The sequence below is a fragment of the Scophthalmus maximus genome, chromosome 15 (genome assembly GCF_022379125.1).
Source record: "Scophthalmus maximus strain ysfricsl-2021 chromosome 15, ASM2237912v1, whole genome shotgun sequence".
NCBI lineage: Eukaryota > Metazoa > Chordata > Actinopteri > Pleuronectiformes > Scophthalmidae > Scophthalmus > Scophthalmus maximus.
Window position 1 is genome coordinate 942,501 of NC_061529.1, and position 12,500 is coordinate 955,000.

A 12,500-nucleotide genomic window follows, 5' to 3' on the forward strand; every position below is an offset into this window, starting at 1 on the left:
AAAAGGTTGTGGGGTTTGTTTTCATTTATCAAGTTCTTAGTTGATGAACTTTTAACCTTGAAAAAATATGTAAGTATATATAACTTAATCAGTTTTCACAAGTATTTTTCTTGGGGTTGTTTTTTTTTTTGGTCTGATATGCGCAAGTAAGTGATGAAGTTAAAACTAAAAATAAAAAGCGTGATGCTGGATAATAATGAATAATATGTAAAAAATCAACTTGTGTCAAATTTAAACGACATGAGTGCAGATTAAAAATCATGTGTTTCAAGTGTAAATCAATAATAATAATCCGCAACATTATTAATCCAACAACCTCTCAAGGCTAATCTCAAACCTGTGTGTCTGTGTGTGTGTGTGTGTGTGAGCTCTTTGAAGAGCGCTCGTCTCTGATCAGCATGAGGTCGAGACTTCTCCCAAATGTCACCTTGTACTCTCAGAGGGACGCCACACACACACACACACACACACACACACACACACACACACACACACACACACACACACACACACACACACACACACACACACACACACACACACACACACACACACACACACACACACACACACACACACACACACACACACACACATTTTGCCGTTTCACTTCATGCAGCTCACAAAAAGATATGCGGCACATATAATTATAAAAATAAAGTTTTTAAATCATTATCAAAAGCTGAACAATTCTGTAATAAACTGATGAAATAAAATGTTTTTTAAAAAAATGACATAAGTAAAAATATCATTTTTCACATTTTTAGTCTTTAACGTTCTCGGAAATCAGAAAATATTCAGAGAAAAAAAGAGAAAAAATGATCATATGTGATAAAAATGGTTCCCTGTGTGAATTATTATAAGTATTAGAAGAGAATAACGTCACTTACAATATAATAAAATATAACGTGAGGTATGAGTCGTGTCACAAACTCTACCTGAACAACACGGAGACGTGGATTTGTTCGGGGCGTATTAATCCATCGTTCGTCGCTCGACTCTATCTGTTTTCACTGATTTCTGTCTGTTTTGTCAGTAGCCCCCCCCCGTCCTACACAGAATAATCGATAGTCATTTCACCCGCTGGTCTCCGTCCTGCCTACGGGGGCAAAACAGGCGACCGCACCGGGGCAGAGAGGAGACGAGGGGAGGTGATGAGAGCAGAGGAGACGAGATGGGACACGGAGGAGGAGGAAGATGGACACACACACACACACACACACACACACACACATCAATAAACATGCGGCCCGTATCAGACAGATTGTGATCAGATTGTGTTTGATCACGAGAGTAGTTCAGGTGGACGCACCGAGATCCGATCGGGTCAAACCACCTGCGGAGGTCGTCAGGTGACCACGTCGAAATGTGGGGCGGAGCTAATGACGATCACGTGACCGTGAGGGGGCGGCAGTCGCTAGCCAGCGAACACAGGAAGCAGTCGTCTCCTCGGAGCCAATCGAAAAGAGAGAAAACACGCTGATGATGGCGACGTCGGCCATCATCATTTATTCTTCTTCAGGTGTGAGTGTGTGAGTGTGTGTGCGTGACGCAGTGGGCGAGCGAGCTCAGTGGTGAACAGAGGGAGGGGAGAGAGAGAGATCATCATCATAAGAAAACATCTGCGTCGATAAACTGGACACAAATTAATTTTCTGAATAATTCCTCTTGGGGTTGAAGCAACAGTGTGAGGAGCATCTGCTTCATCTACATGTTACAGCAGAATTACTGAATTAAACGACTGTAGAACAGCATTCGTTCTGCTCGTGTGCACTTTAACGTTGGTCGACATTAACCACTAATATCTCAGAATATTGAGAATCTCTTCTTCACACCGCGTTTAAACTTCGCAGCCGGAGCTGAGAAGCAGGTTTCTGAGAAGTTCCGGTGAACTTTGAGGTCAGACGACACTTTCTTCTATTGATTTCAATGAAGCGGTCGTAATTCACCCTGCAACTCGTCAAACCCCCCCCCCCCCCCCCAATCGCTCCTCCAGCCCCTTACAAGGCCATTAACATCAATGGGGGGGGGGGGGGGGGGGGGGGGGTAGAGAGAGAGAGAGAGAGACAGATGGGGGAGGGAGAGCATAACAAGAGAAATAGGAAGAGAGAGACGAGAAATAATACAAAAGTGGGAAAGAGTAATGTAGCAAATGGATAATGTGTGTGTGTGTGTGTCTGTGTGTGTGTGTGTGTGTGTGTGTGTGTGTGTGTGTGTGTGTGTGTGTGTGTGTGTGTGTGTGTGTGCGTGTATGTGTGTGTGTAACCAATATAAGTTATAGTAATAATTGAAGTGTGTGTTTTTCAAGGACAGGTAGATATTGGTCCTGAGGTGAGAAGCTGCTGAGTCAGCAGGTCTGAGCTGATTACAATCTCCGTCGGTGAGAGGAGGAAGAGGAGGAAGAGAAAGAGGAGGATAGGAGGAGAGGACAGGGGAGGAGGAAGAGGAGGAGGAACAGGAGGAGAGGAAGATGACAGGAAGGGGATGTTTTGTTTATATATATATATGATATAACATAATATTTAAGAAAGTAAATTACACTTCCATCCACAGAAAGTGACAGTTTTACTCGTGTTACTCGCTCGAGTAAAAACACAAGTGACATCCGCTGTGAAGGTCGCAGAGGTCGGAGAGTGAAGCCGACGCTGACGTGCCTGAGGCCTGTATTCTTTGAACTGACCAACAGAGGGCGACACCTCTGGGTCCGAAACAAACAAGGTGGCGCTGAAGAAAAAACTAAACCTGAGGCTTCGAAACCCAAACCAGTGGGTGACGTCCCGGTGGGTAAAACACTTCCACCCTCAGAACCTCAACAAGTGGAACCTTTGTTCCATCATCATCATCATCATCATCATCATCATCATCATCACCACCACCAAGACTCATGGCGACGACGTTCTTCTTCATCGTCTTCTACGTCTCTTCTGTTTTTTTCTGTCCCCGACGAACCAGATATGTGAGTCGCACAACGAGAGACGGAGCGTCACGACCAACAGGATGCGATCGCAGCAAAACAAGGAGCCAAACACGGGGTTGGAGAAATTGCTAACAGGAAAAAATAAATAACAGCATTTGTTTATGCAAAAAAAAAGAAATCAAGAAATCGTTACTAACAACATGTTTGTGCGGCGCTCCGGCCGTGTGCCGCTGCATCATTTACATTTTCATACATTTCTCTCCGTCCGGGACAAAACCAGAGTCCGTGTCGGAGGAAAGAATTTACACATTGTTATTTGGTAACAAACGAGCGAAGCTGCTGCTGCTGAAGAATCTGAATGTGCCGGCCGGAGACATCTTCTATATGCGTTTCCCCTCCCAGAGAAAAAAAACATGTCAATTCAGTTTGCAAAAGGAAAAAAAGCAATTTTCACTCCGACATCAACTCTGGACACGTCAGTTGTTCTCTCTCTCCGTCCTCTTCTGTCTGATAACCGTGTTCTACATCCTCGTCTGGACGAGCAAAACGTCCAAGTGTCACGTGGTCCTTGTTTTGTTTTTCTGTTCTTTCTCCGGTGGCTGTTCAAGCGTCTCGAGCCGTTTCCTGACAACGCGTCAGGATCTGGTCGACGCTCCACAAGAACCACCGCACCAACAACACGCCTCGCTGCCAAAACCTCAGCCCCTCCCTCTCTTTCTACCGCCCTCTCTCTCGGGGTCTCTCGCCCATCAATGGGGTAATGGGACGTTTTATTGTGTTATGTCGCCCCTGGGGGAGGAAGGGGAGAGGAAACGAGGGAGGCCCGGGGGGGGGGACAAGGCCAACTTTGTGCTTTGGGTTTTTTTGTTGTTTCTGAAACTTCGCCAACACCAACACCACAGACTCCTCCCCCTTCTCTCACACTCTCTCTTCCTCAGTCCGTCTCTCTGATTCTTTTTCTTTTCAGTCGGTCCAGATCATAACTGTATCGTTTATTTTTTTAAATTCCCTTTATGACTAATTGACTCACTCACATTGTGTTGAGATCCTACTCAAAAGATTTCACTCAACTTGGTGGAAGGACGAGACATGGGCCGAGAAAGAAGTGGGTTTCCTCTCTTGGAAGTTTGCTCCTTGTAAGAAGGTTCTCGTGGTTGTCCAGGAGGTTAAGGAGTTTCTTTGAGACGTAGAAGTCAACAAGAAGGTTGTAGATGTCTTCTAGGTTCTTCTAGCAGTAGTTGAGAAGGTTCAGGAAGGTCAACGAAGAGGTTCCACCGATTAAGAAGGTTCTCGTGGTTCTGGCTGGTTACAAAGGTTCTTCAAGACTTTGTAATGGGCGAGAAAGCTCCTGCATTCAGTTTTGGAAGTTTCGGTGCTAAATGACAAGGTTCTAGAGTTTCTTTAGGAGGTTCAGGGGGTGACAGGCGGTCCTGCAGGTTCTGTTAAAGTTTTAGGGTCCTTCCACGCAGTCCTTCAGGATGATTCTAGTTTAATTGATTTTAGGCGGTGATGTGTTAAGAGCGCTCCCCACCACCATCAACACCAAATGAGGCTACGTTCGTTGGTGATGGATCATCACATGACTGTCACTTCCTTTTCCTTTTATCTCCCGTTCTGTATAAACTGTCAGAAATGGGGAAAAAATGTCCATCATACTTTCCCAGATTTCCCCAATGTGGCGTCTCCGAATCCCCTGATTTGTCCGAATAAGACAAAGATTTTCACACGCCACAAAGAAAATCCCCACATTTCATTAAAAGAAACAGCTGATGAATATCAAAATAGTCGCAAATCGTTTTGGCAACCACCTTGTGATTATCCACTACCTGTCAGATCACCTTAGCACCTAGCGACAGAGCGAGAGCAACCACTTCGTACTTCACCGACTGACTCGACCACAAACTGCAGCTCGCGCCTCGCGGACGTTTGGCGGAAACAAGCTTCAAGACCAAACGACAAAGTGAAAACCAACAGGAGGCGTCAAGTCTCTCGAGGAGCTGCGCTGATGCCGTGTCGTGAATTCAAATTCATTTGGATCCAAGTTCTTTAATGAGCTGGAGTTTGCTGCTGCTGAAGGCCGCGGCATAAAATTAACATTATTTTAATTCTCATCAAACACTCGGACCCAAAGCATCTGTACACATTACGTTTCAAACACTCGTAATTCTTCTAATTGAATTTGTAATTTGGGAATTTGTTCGTCTTAATTTAATTAATCCCGGACTAAGACGAGTTTAAAACATCCCCATCGCATCAGTCCGCCTGCGGAGGAAAAAGAATGATCTTTCATCTTTCATCTTTCCCTTTGACTCCATTTCAACCCACTTTTCATGATACGATTTCTCTTCCTCCTTTTCTTTCTTGCTGTTTTAATCCCCCCGTCTCTCCGTCTGCCTCCTGTCCAGTCCTCCTCTCCATCATCTCTCCATCATCTCTCTCTCCGGTCCCGGTGTAGTGTACTGATAGTGGAAGCACTTGTGCAGTCGGCTATGAAGTCTGTCCTCCTCTTCCTTCTTCCCCCCCCCCCCCCCCCCTCTCTCTCTGTCTCTCTCCCTCCCTCTGCCCCTGGAAATTAATTTGGTCTCCTCCAGATGCCTATCGGCACTGAAATGCCCCCAGAAATACTGTAGATCCACAAACAGCAGCTCAGCCAAAACACCACCGCTGCCGCCTGACGGCTGTTAGCAGAGACACACCGCGGGTTGGAGATGGAGGGAGGGAGGGAGGGAGGGATGGAGGATGGATGGATGGATGGATGGATGGAGGGAGGGATGGAGGATGGATGGATGGATGGATGGAGGGATGGATGGAGGGAGGGAGGGAGGGAGGGATGGAGGATGGATGGAGGGATGGATGGAGGGAGGGATGGAGGGAGGGATGGAGGATGGATGGATGGATGGAGGGAGGGAGGGAGGATGGATGGAGGGAGGGATGGAGGATGGATGGATGGATGGATGGATGGAGGGAGGGATGGAGGATGGATGGATGGATGGATGGATGGAGGGAGGATGGAGGGAGGGATGCGAGCGGGGAGTAAACGGTGAGAGAACGGAAGGTTGGTGTAGGACGACACGATGGATGGATAGTGAAGAAAATTAATAGATGGGATCAGCTGCAAATTTGTCCACTTTAATGCCCAAACCAAACGTCAGACGTTTGTTTTTTTGTTGTTGTTTTTTTAGATTGATTGGCTCGCTTCCGGGCAGCGAGTGGTTTCTGTTCGTCTCCATGAAAATCAGCTCGCAGCGACCGGAGCGTTAATCCATCACAATGAAAAAACACTTCATCATCACCAGGCGATGTCGTTACACAACAGGAGCGGCTCTGAAGACGCGTTCAAGGACACCACGTCGGGGGATTTGACGGAAAGTTACTGGATGAAAACGGCCTCGGAAAGAAACCACTTTTTTTTTGCTGGATGTCGTGTTGCTGTGATATGGCGCGATACAAATAAAATTGAATTGAATTGAAATTGAATGTCGAGATTCAGCGGGAAAAAACGTGACGTCGAATCCGTCGTCTTCCCACAAAAATGAACTTGTCTTAAACATATTCTCCTAAACTTAATCATAACGTTCATATTTCTTAACCAGACGTGAAAGAAAAACACCAATTTCATTTCACTGAAGTTTGATTATTTCTAATTTTGGTTTTTATTTCCACCGTTGAAACGCACTCGCACTCTTTGCACGTGTCACACATTTATATGAATGTCAACACAACCACACGCAGTCTGTTATTATCCTGAATATGTTGCATCAAAGTATCTCTTACATCGTTCGTCTCTAGTTAGCTTTGATCAGTTACAATCGTGCGTCTCATTTACGAGCTACGGTTGCCGGCGTGACGTAAGAGGTCGCAGCGTGACCGGTTGTACAGCAGCGTCGTATTTTCCTCCGCCAGCGGCAGGAGTTTGAATGTGGCGGAGGAGCCCAAGAAGAGATCAACCTGCGTTTGAAAGGCTCGGGAGGAGGCGTTTTTCTGGGACGCACATTCGACACATCCATCACGTCTCACAAACACGTTGATTCAATCTGGTATTTCGGGGGTTCCCCGCAAATTATCCAGCAGAATCGGGTGACGGGGAGAAACGTGGAACACCTCGGGGGCTGAGCACCGAGGCCGAGGTGGTATCAGATAACCGCTCTCAACTCTCCAACAGCGCGAATTCCACTTCCTCCCCGTCAGGTCCGAGCTTCCTGCCTCCTTCAGGCTCACATATTAAAGGATAAAAACCTCTCCGGTAGCAGCAGCGGTGAAAAGTGACGGCCGGACGGCGGCGAGGTGTAATCTCGGCTCTATACGTTCGACCTCCGACCCCCTTCCCGCCGCTCCTCTGCTCTTCAACATCACACGTATGCAAATGTCCGTCTGTTAATCTGCTGCTCGCCACCGACCCGGAACCTGCTGCTCACTGCGCGTTCAACTGAACCGCGATAATGTTGCTCGCTCTGAAAAATGAGCTTTGAGGATTCATGTTGAAAAAAAAAGAAAAGAGAAAGAGATCATTTAATGTTCACAAGAACATCCTGAAGAACAGGAACAGGAAGTGGAGTAAATCGTGTTTGAGACTAAGACTAAAATTAAAACTCGAAGGAAAACAGTTACCGACATTATCGCGCAATTTGAGATTAAAGCCTTTAGTCAATATGAAATCTTTTATTTTAGAGAATAAACGATGCAGAAAATGAGCCTTTATGTTTATCTATTTCATTTATATTGTGTTTTCTGTCCGTGCCGTCAGCGCTAATGCCTTAATCGCGCGGCTGTGTAGCCTAGCTACCTGGGGACGGGTTCTCTTAAATGTCTCTCAGACGCTTCTGTTGACTAAAGTAAAGTAACGTGACTCGTGTCACGGGGAATTTCACTTTCACCTACAAGCTCAACACACAGGTGCAGCTAACGTCCGCTAGGCTAACGTTAGCGGGCAGCCGCTTCGCCAACCAAGTGTGGGAATCAACACGACGTAGAAACATGGAGACTCACACGGAGGTCGCTCCACCTCATGTTACTATATTTAACTATATATGAACAGAGTTATGGACAATATATCAAATTCCTGTGAATAAGTTAAAGTTGGAGCTTTAACCAAATTTAGATGTTACTGATGGAAAGAGAGATTATTTTTGTCGCGCCTGTTGCTTCATGTGTCTGGATATGAGTTTGTTTCATATTTAATATTGTAGTTTTTTTTTTCAAACTTCAAAGAAATAACAAATAAATGAAGATCGGAGTCACATGATCAGATCAGGAAAATGGAGTTACACACACACACACACACACACGAAGAAAAGATACGTACTGACTACAAAACAAACAAAAACAGTAAAGAGAAATTAAAAAGAGAAATCGTTGTGTGATGAAATTAGCCTCATTACGTTTGAAGACAAAACATAAAGTCACAAAGAGAAGAAGCACAGTTACAGCACAAATATTCCGGACGCCATGTGTTGTTTTATCTCAGCATCACCGTGACACCACATCACTGATGATGCTGCCGACTGATCACAACAGAATGTGACTCGTGGTTGCACTCGATGCTCGACATCCCCAAATCAACAGGTGAAAAAAACTAAACATGCACATTGCCAGAAAATGATTCCACCGCTTTGAATATTACACACAGAACATAGACTCCGATAGAAGCTGCAGTCGAACAACAATAGGTGTTTCAATAAAGTGTCTGAGATGACGACTACGACAGAATTCAATTGAATTTCAAACAACAAAAGATTTAAAAAATGTAAAGTTTGTTCAGTTTAACGTGATGAACTAAAGGCTCCAGCAGAGCGGGGAGTCGAATATCATGGAACACAGACGTCACGTTTAAAATGAATAAATAAATAAATAATATTTCTATATCTCAAAATCAAAAGAGGGGGATAAATGTGTGTGTGTGTGTGTGTGTGAGCTCGTCATCGCACATGAGAACATGATTCCACCTTTTCAATTTGTTCACGAGAGGAAAATGCAGAAAATGTGAAAGTAGGAACACATAAAGTCGAATTGTGAGACGTGAGTTTCAACAGGTGATGAATCAACGTGGCAGAGAATCACACCAACAGGTGAACAACTGTAGAACAGAACCCGTTTCACACAATATAATATAATAAAATATATCACCAGCATAGATATTAATCCACTAGTTGATCCAGTCGTAGCACACACACACACACACACACACACACACACACACACACACACACATTCATATTTCCACCTTAATAACAACCAGAGCCAGTGAACCAGGTCAACAAGGTCAAGTCAGGGTTTGACCTGCGCGCACACACACACACACACAGGTTGGTCATCGATGGCTGCACGTTTTTCCTCGACGCTCGCTCACACACACACGCTCACACACACTCACACACACGCTCACACACACACACACACACCTCGCAGCGTCAACACTGCATGGCTTCCCAACACAGACGGTCGGTCAGCCGAGCGACCTGTTACCCGCCACGAGCCTCCCCGCCTGACACACGCACACGCACGCCTCCCTCTCCTCTGCTGAAGGGTCGCCTCGCTCCTCCCGACACCTCCAGGAACAGACTGTCACCGCGGAGCCGCCGCCGGTGCGTCCAGCCCCGGTCCACATGCAGAGGAGGAGGAGGAGGGAAGATACAATCCGAGCCCCGTTACCGTTCTCTCCGCGTCGGGTCCTGCTGCTGGATGCTCGGCTTGGTGGGCGCCATCTTCCCGCAACAATTATTTGATTTCTCACTTTCCGCTCCTCTTCTCGCCGCTGCCGCGTTCGCGTCCCGCTGCTCGCCGCGCGTCGCTATGTGGCGGCGGCGCGGCGGCGGCGCGCTGCGCCCTGACAGCAATGCGTCATGGTCGGTGTGTTAAGACAAAGCCATGTCCGTATGTGCGCGCGCGCGCGCGTGCGTGTGTGTGTGTGAGAGAGAGAGAACGTGTGTGTGTGTGTGTGTGTGTGTGTGTGTGTGTGTGTGTGTGTGTGCGTCCCCTGCTCGTCCCTCTCCGCCGCTCAGGAGCGGGGACTCAACGGGCACCGGGCTGCAGCAGCTGAGCCAAGCCGGGCGGAGTGCGGGGGACCCCGGGGTGCACGGCGCTCCTCCCCGCTGACTCTCTCCAGACATGCACAGGACGATACAGAGGAATGTCCTGCATGCGCTCCGGGGGGGGGGGGGGGGAGAAAAACGCCAAAACAGGCGCGTCAGATCTTTACATCCCCGCCGCCGCTGCAGCGTCTACATCCCGGTTACATCCCCCGCGGCGGAGCGTCGCTCGGCGGCCGGAGTCTCTCTGGTTCCTCCTCCTCCTCCTCCTCCTCTTCCTCCTCTTCTTCCTCCTCCTCCTCCTCTAGCTGCTGACAGGAACAAAAAAACAAAAAAAAAGGGGGGACACCACATCTCCGGTATTTTCTCCAGCCCCGGAGCAACAACGCCACTCGGATGCAGTCAGTGTGTGTGTGTGTGTGTGTGTGTGTGTGTGTGTGTGTGCGTGTGTTTATTATTTTTTCTTCCTTGTTATCCCCCTTTTTTTTAAAGCATCACTAAACGTGCGCAGGGGCTGATGGGTGGTTTATTTGGCTCGTTGCTCTGTAAATCAGACCCCCCCCCCCCCCCCCACCACTTCAGTGTCATAATAAACACATCACAGGCAAATGTCTCACTTCAAATTTCAAAAATCTGTGTCTAACTTTTCCCCCCTTTCCTCTCGCTGCCTCATGATTCTCTCTCGTGTTTTGGGTTTTTGAATCTGCAAGAAAAAACAATTTGTCCTCGAACTTGAAACAAAAATGATCAAACGAACCTTCTATTTTTTTATTATATATAAATATATATATATATATATAAAAATATATAAATACATATATATATATATATATATATATTTTATATATATCTGATGTTTGGACGCGCCTGTGACGGCTCATTATCCTCCGACAGAAACGACCACTTGCTTCTTCTTCTTCTTTCTTCCACCAAACCATTTATTCTAATTCCTTTTTTAAATTTTTCAAAGTATAATTCATTGTCACCTCATCAGGCTGCAGCCCTGGAAGCTGAACAAGCCTCCCTCCTCTCTCTATACCAATGACCTGTCAAGGTCAAAGGCATGCTGGGTAATCTCCACACAAACACGGGGTTACAGGCGGCGGTGCTGTGGCGGGAAATCAAGGCCGGTGGGAGGAGGAGGAACCTTGAACCGGCCGCCGTCGATCGGCGGGAAGCTCGGCCCGCGACGACCGACACGTGCAAGTTGTGTTCGAGGGGGAAACGGCGTCGACGTGTGTTTTGGCAGCAGATTACAGCGGGAAAAAGAAAACAAGGTTAAACACACGTTTTTTAAAATCCTAAGCGAGTTTCGGTGAACAGGTTCAGCATTTTTTAATTCAGAAAACCGAAAGGTCGCCGAGGGTTTGACCCCTGAACTGCACCCAACGTTATTTACAATCCCTTCAACACGCCGGACTTTCTCCACGTCGGCTGAGTTTTTTGGGAGATTATAACAAAACACGATGTCTCTGACCCACTCGGGCCTCTTCCTCCTCCTCTTCCTCCTCCTCCTCCTCCTCCTCCTCCTCCTCGGCTCTGCTCACCGGGCACAGTCAACGGAGGCGACATGGATAATGGAGCGTAATGTATAAACATATTAGCTCGCAGCTGTTTGCTGGGGGGGGGGGGGGGGGGGGGGGGGGGGGGGGGGGGGGGGGGGGGGGGGGGGGGGGGGGGGGGGGGGGGGGGGGGGGGGGGGGGGGGTATGGAGAGGAAGAAGAAGAGGGGGGGCCCACGACGACGACAACGGGGCAATGAAGAGGAAGAAGAAGAATAATTTAAAAAAGGAAAAGAGCAAGGTGAGAAACCTTCCTTGGGGACGTTCATCTTAGCAAACTGGGGTCCGAGGCCCCTGCAGGGGCCCTGGAGGAAGTCCCGACGGGGGGTCTCCCCCCGGCTGCCGGATGACGACACAGTTAAAAATTCCTTCAGCTGAGAACATGTCGAAACCACGACTGCTAATCCTTTGCCCCCCCCCCCCCCCCCCCTGTGTATACTGACACAAACGTACACGACCCGGGATCCTCCCCTCGTGGGGGTCCGGGGGTGCGGGCTCTGTGAGCCGCTGCTTTAAATAACAATGTGGCCCCTTATTCTCCTCGTATTTGTTGCTTCAGGGGGCCGCGACGCTCCGAGCGAGGCCCCGGCTGTGATTTATACGTCCTGTTTGCTCCCGACAGCTTTTAGACACACACACACACACACACACACACACACACACACACACACACACACACACACACACACACACACACACACACACACACACACACACACACACACACACACACACACACACACACACACACACACTACAGAATGGAGAGGGTTTTTTTTTCAGGTAATAATAAAAACACTGTGTGTGTGTGTGTGTGTGTGTGTGTGTGTGTGTGTGTGTGTGTGTGTGTGTGTGTATGTGTGTGTGTTGTGTGCCCCCCCACTGCTCCAGATGATTAGAAAACACACGACCACTGAGATCAAGCGTGTGGGGGACCGGGGGAACCGGGGGAACCGGAGGAACGGCGGCTTCACACTCAAAACACATTTCTACTTTT

The 12,500-nt window shown here is 47.7% G+C and overlaps 2 protein-coding genes across 4 annotated transcripts in view; both read right to left on the reverse strand.

The window, feature by feature from the left end:
- LOC118286489 (alpha-tectorin-like) overlaps positions 1–12,500 on the reverse strand; it is a 475,374-nt gene that overhangs the window by 241,622 nt on the left and 221,252 nt on the right. The gene's annotated exons all lie outside the window — the stretch shown is intronic.
- Positions 1–12,500, reverse strand: part of LOC118285709 (neuronal PAS domain-containing protein 3) — a 223,500-nt gene that overhangs the window by 209,505 nt on the left and 1,495 nt on the right. Inside the window, exon 1 of one of the 2 annotated variants that reach the window (XM_047337720.1) lies at positions 9,566–9,854. The exons of the other annotated variant lie outside the window; for it this stretch is intronic. Coding sequence (XP_047193676.1) covers positions 9,566–9,618 — 53 coding nt within the window. The 5' untranslated portion in view covers positions 9,619–9,854. Of the gene's footprint in view, positions 1–9,565; positions 9,855–12,500 lie in introns of those variants that run through there. 2 annotated transcript variants of the gene reach the window in all.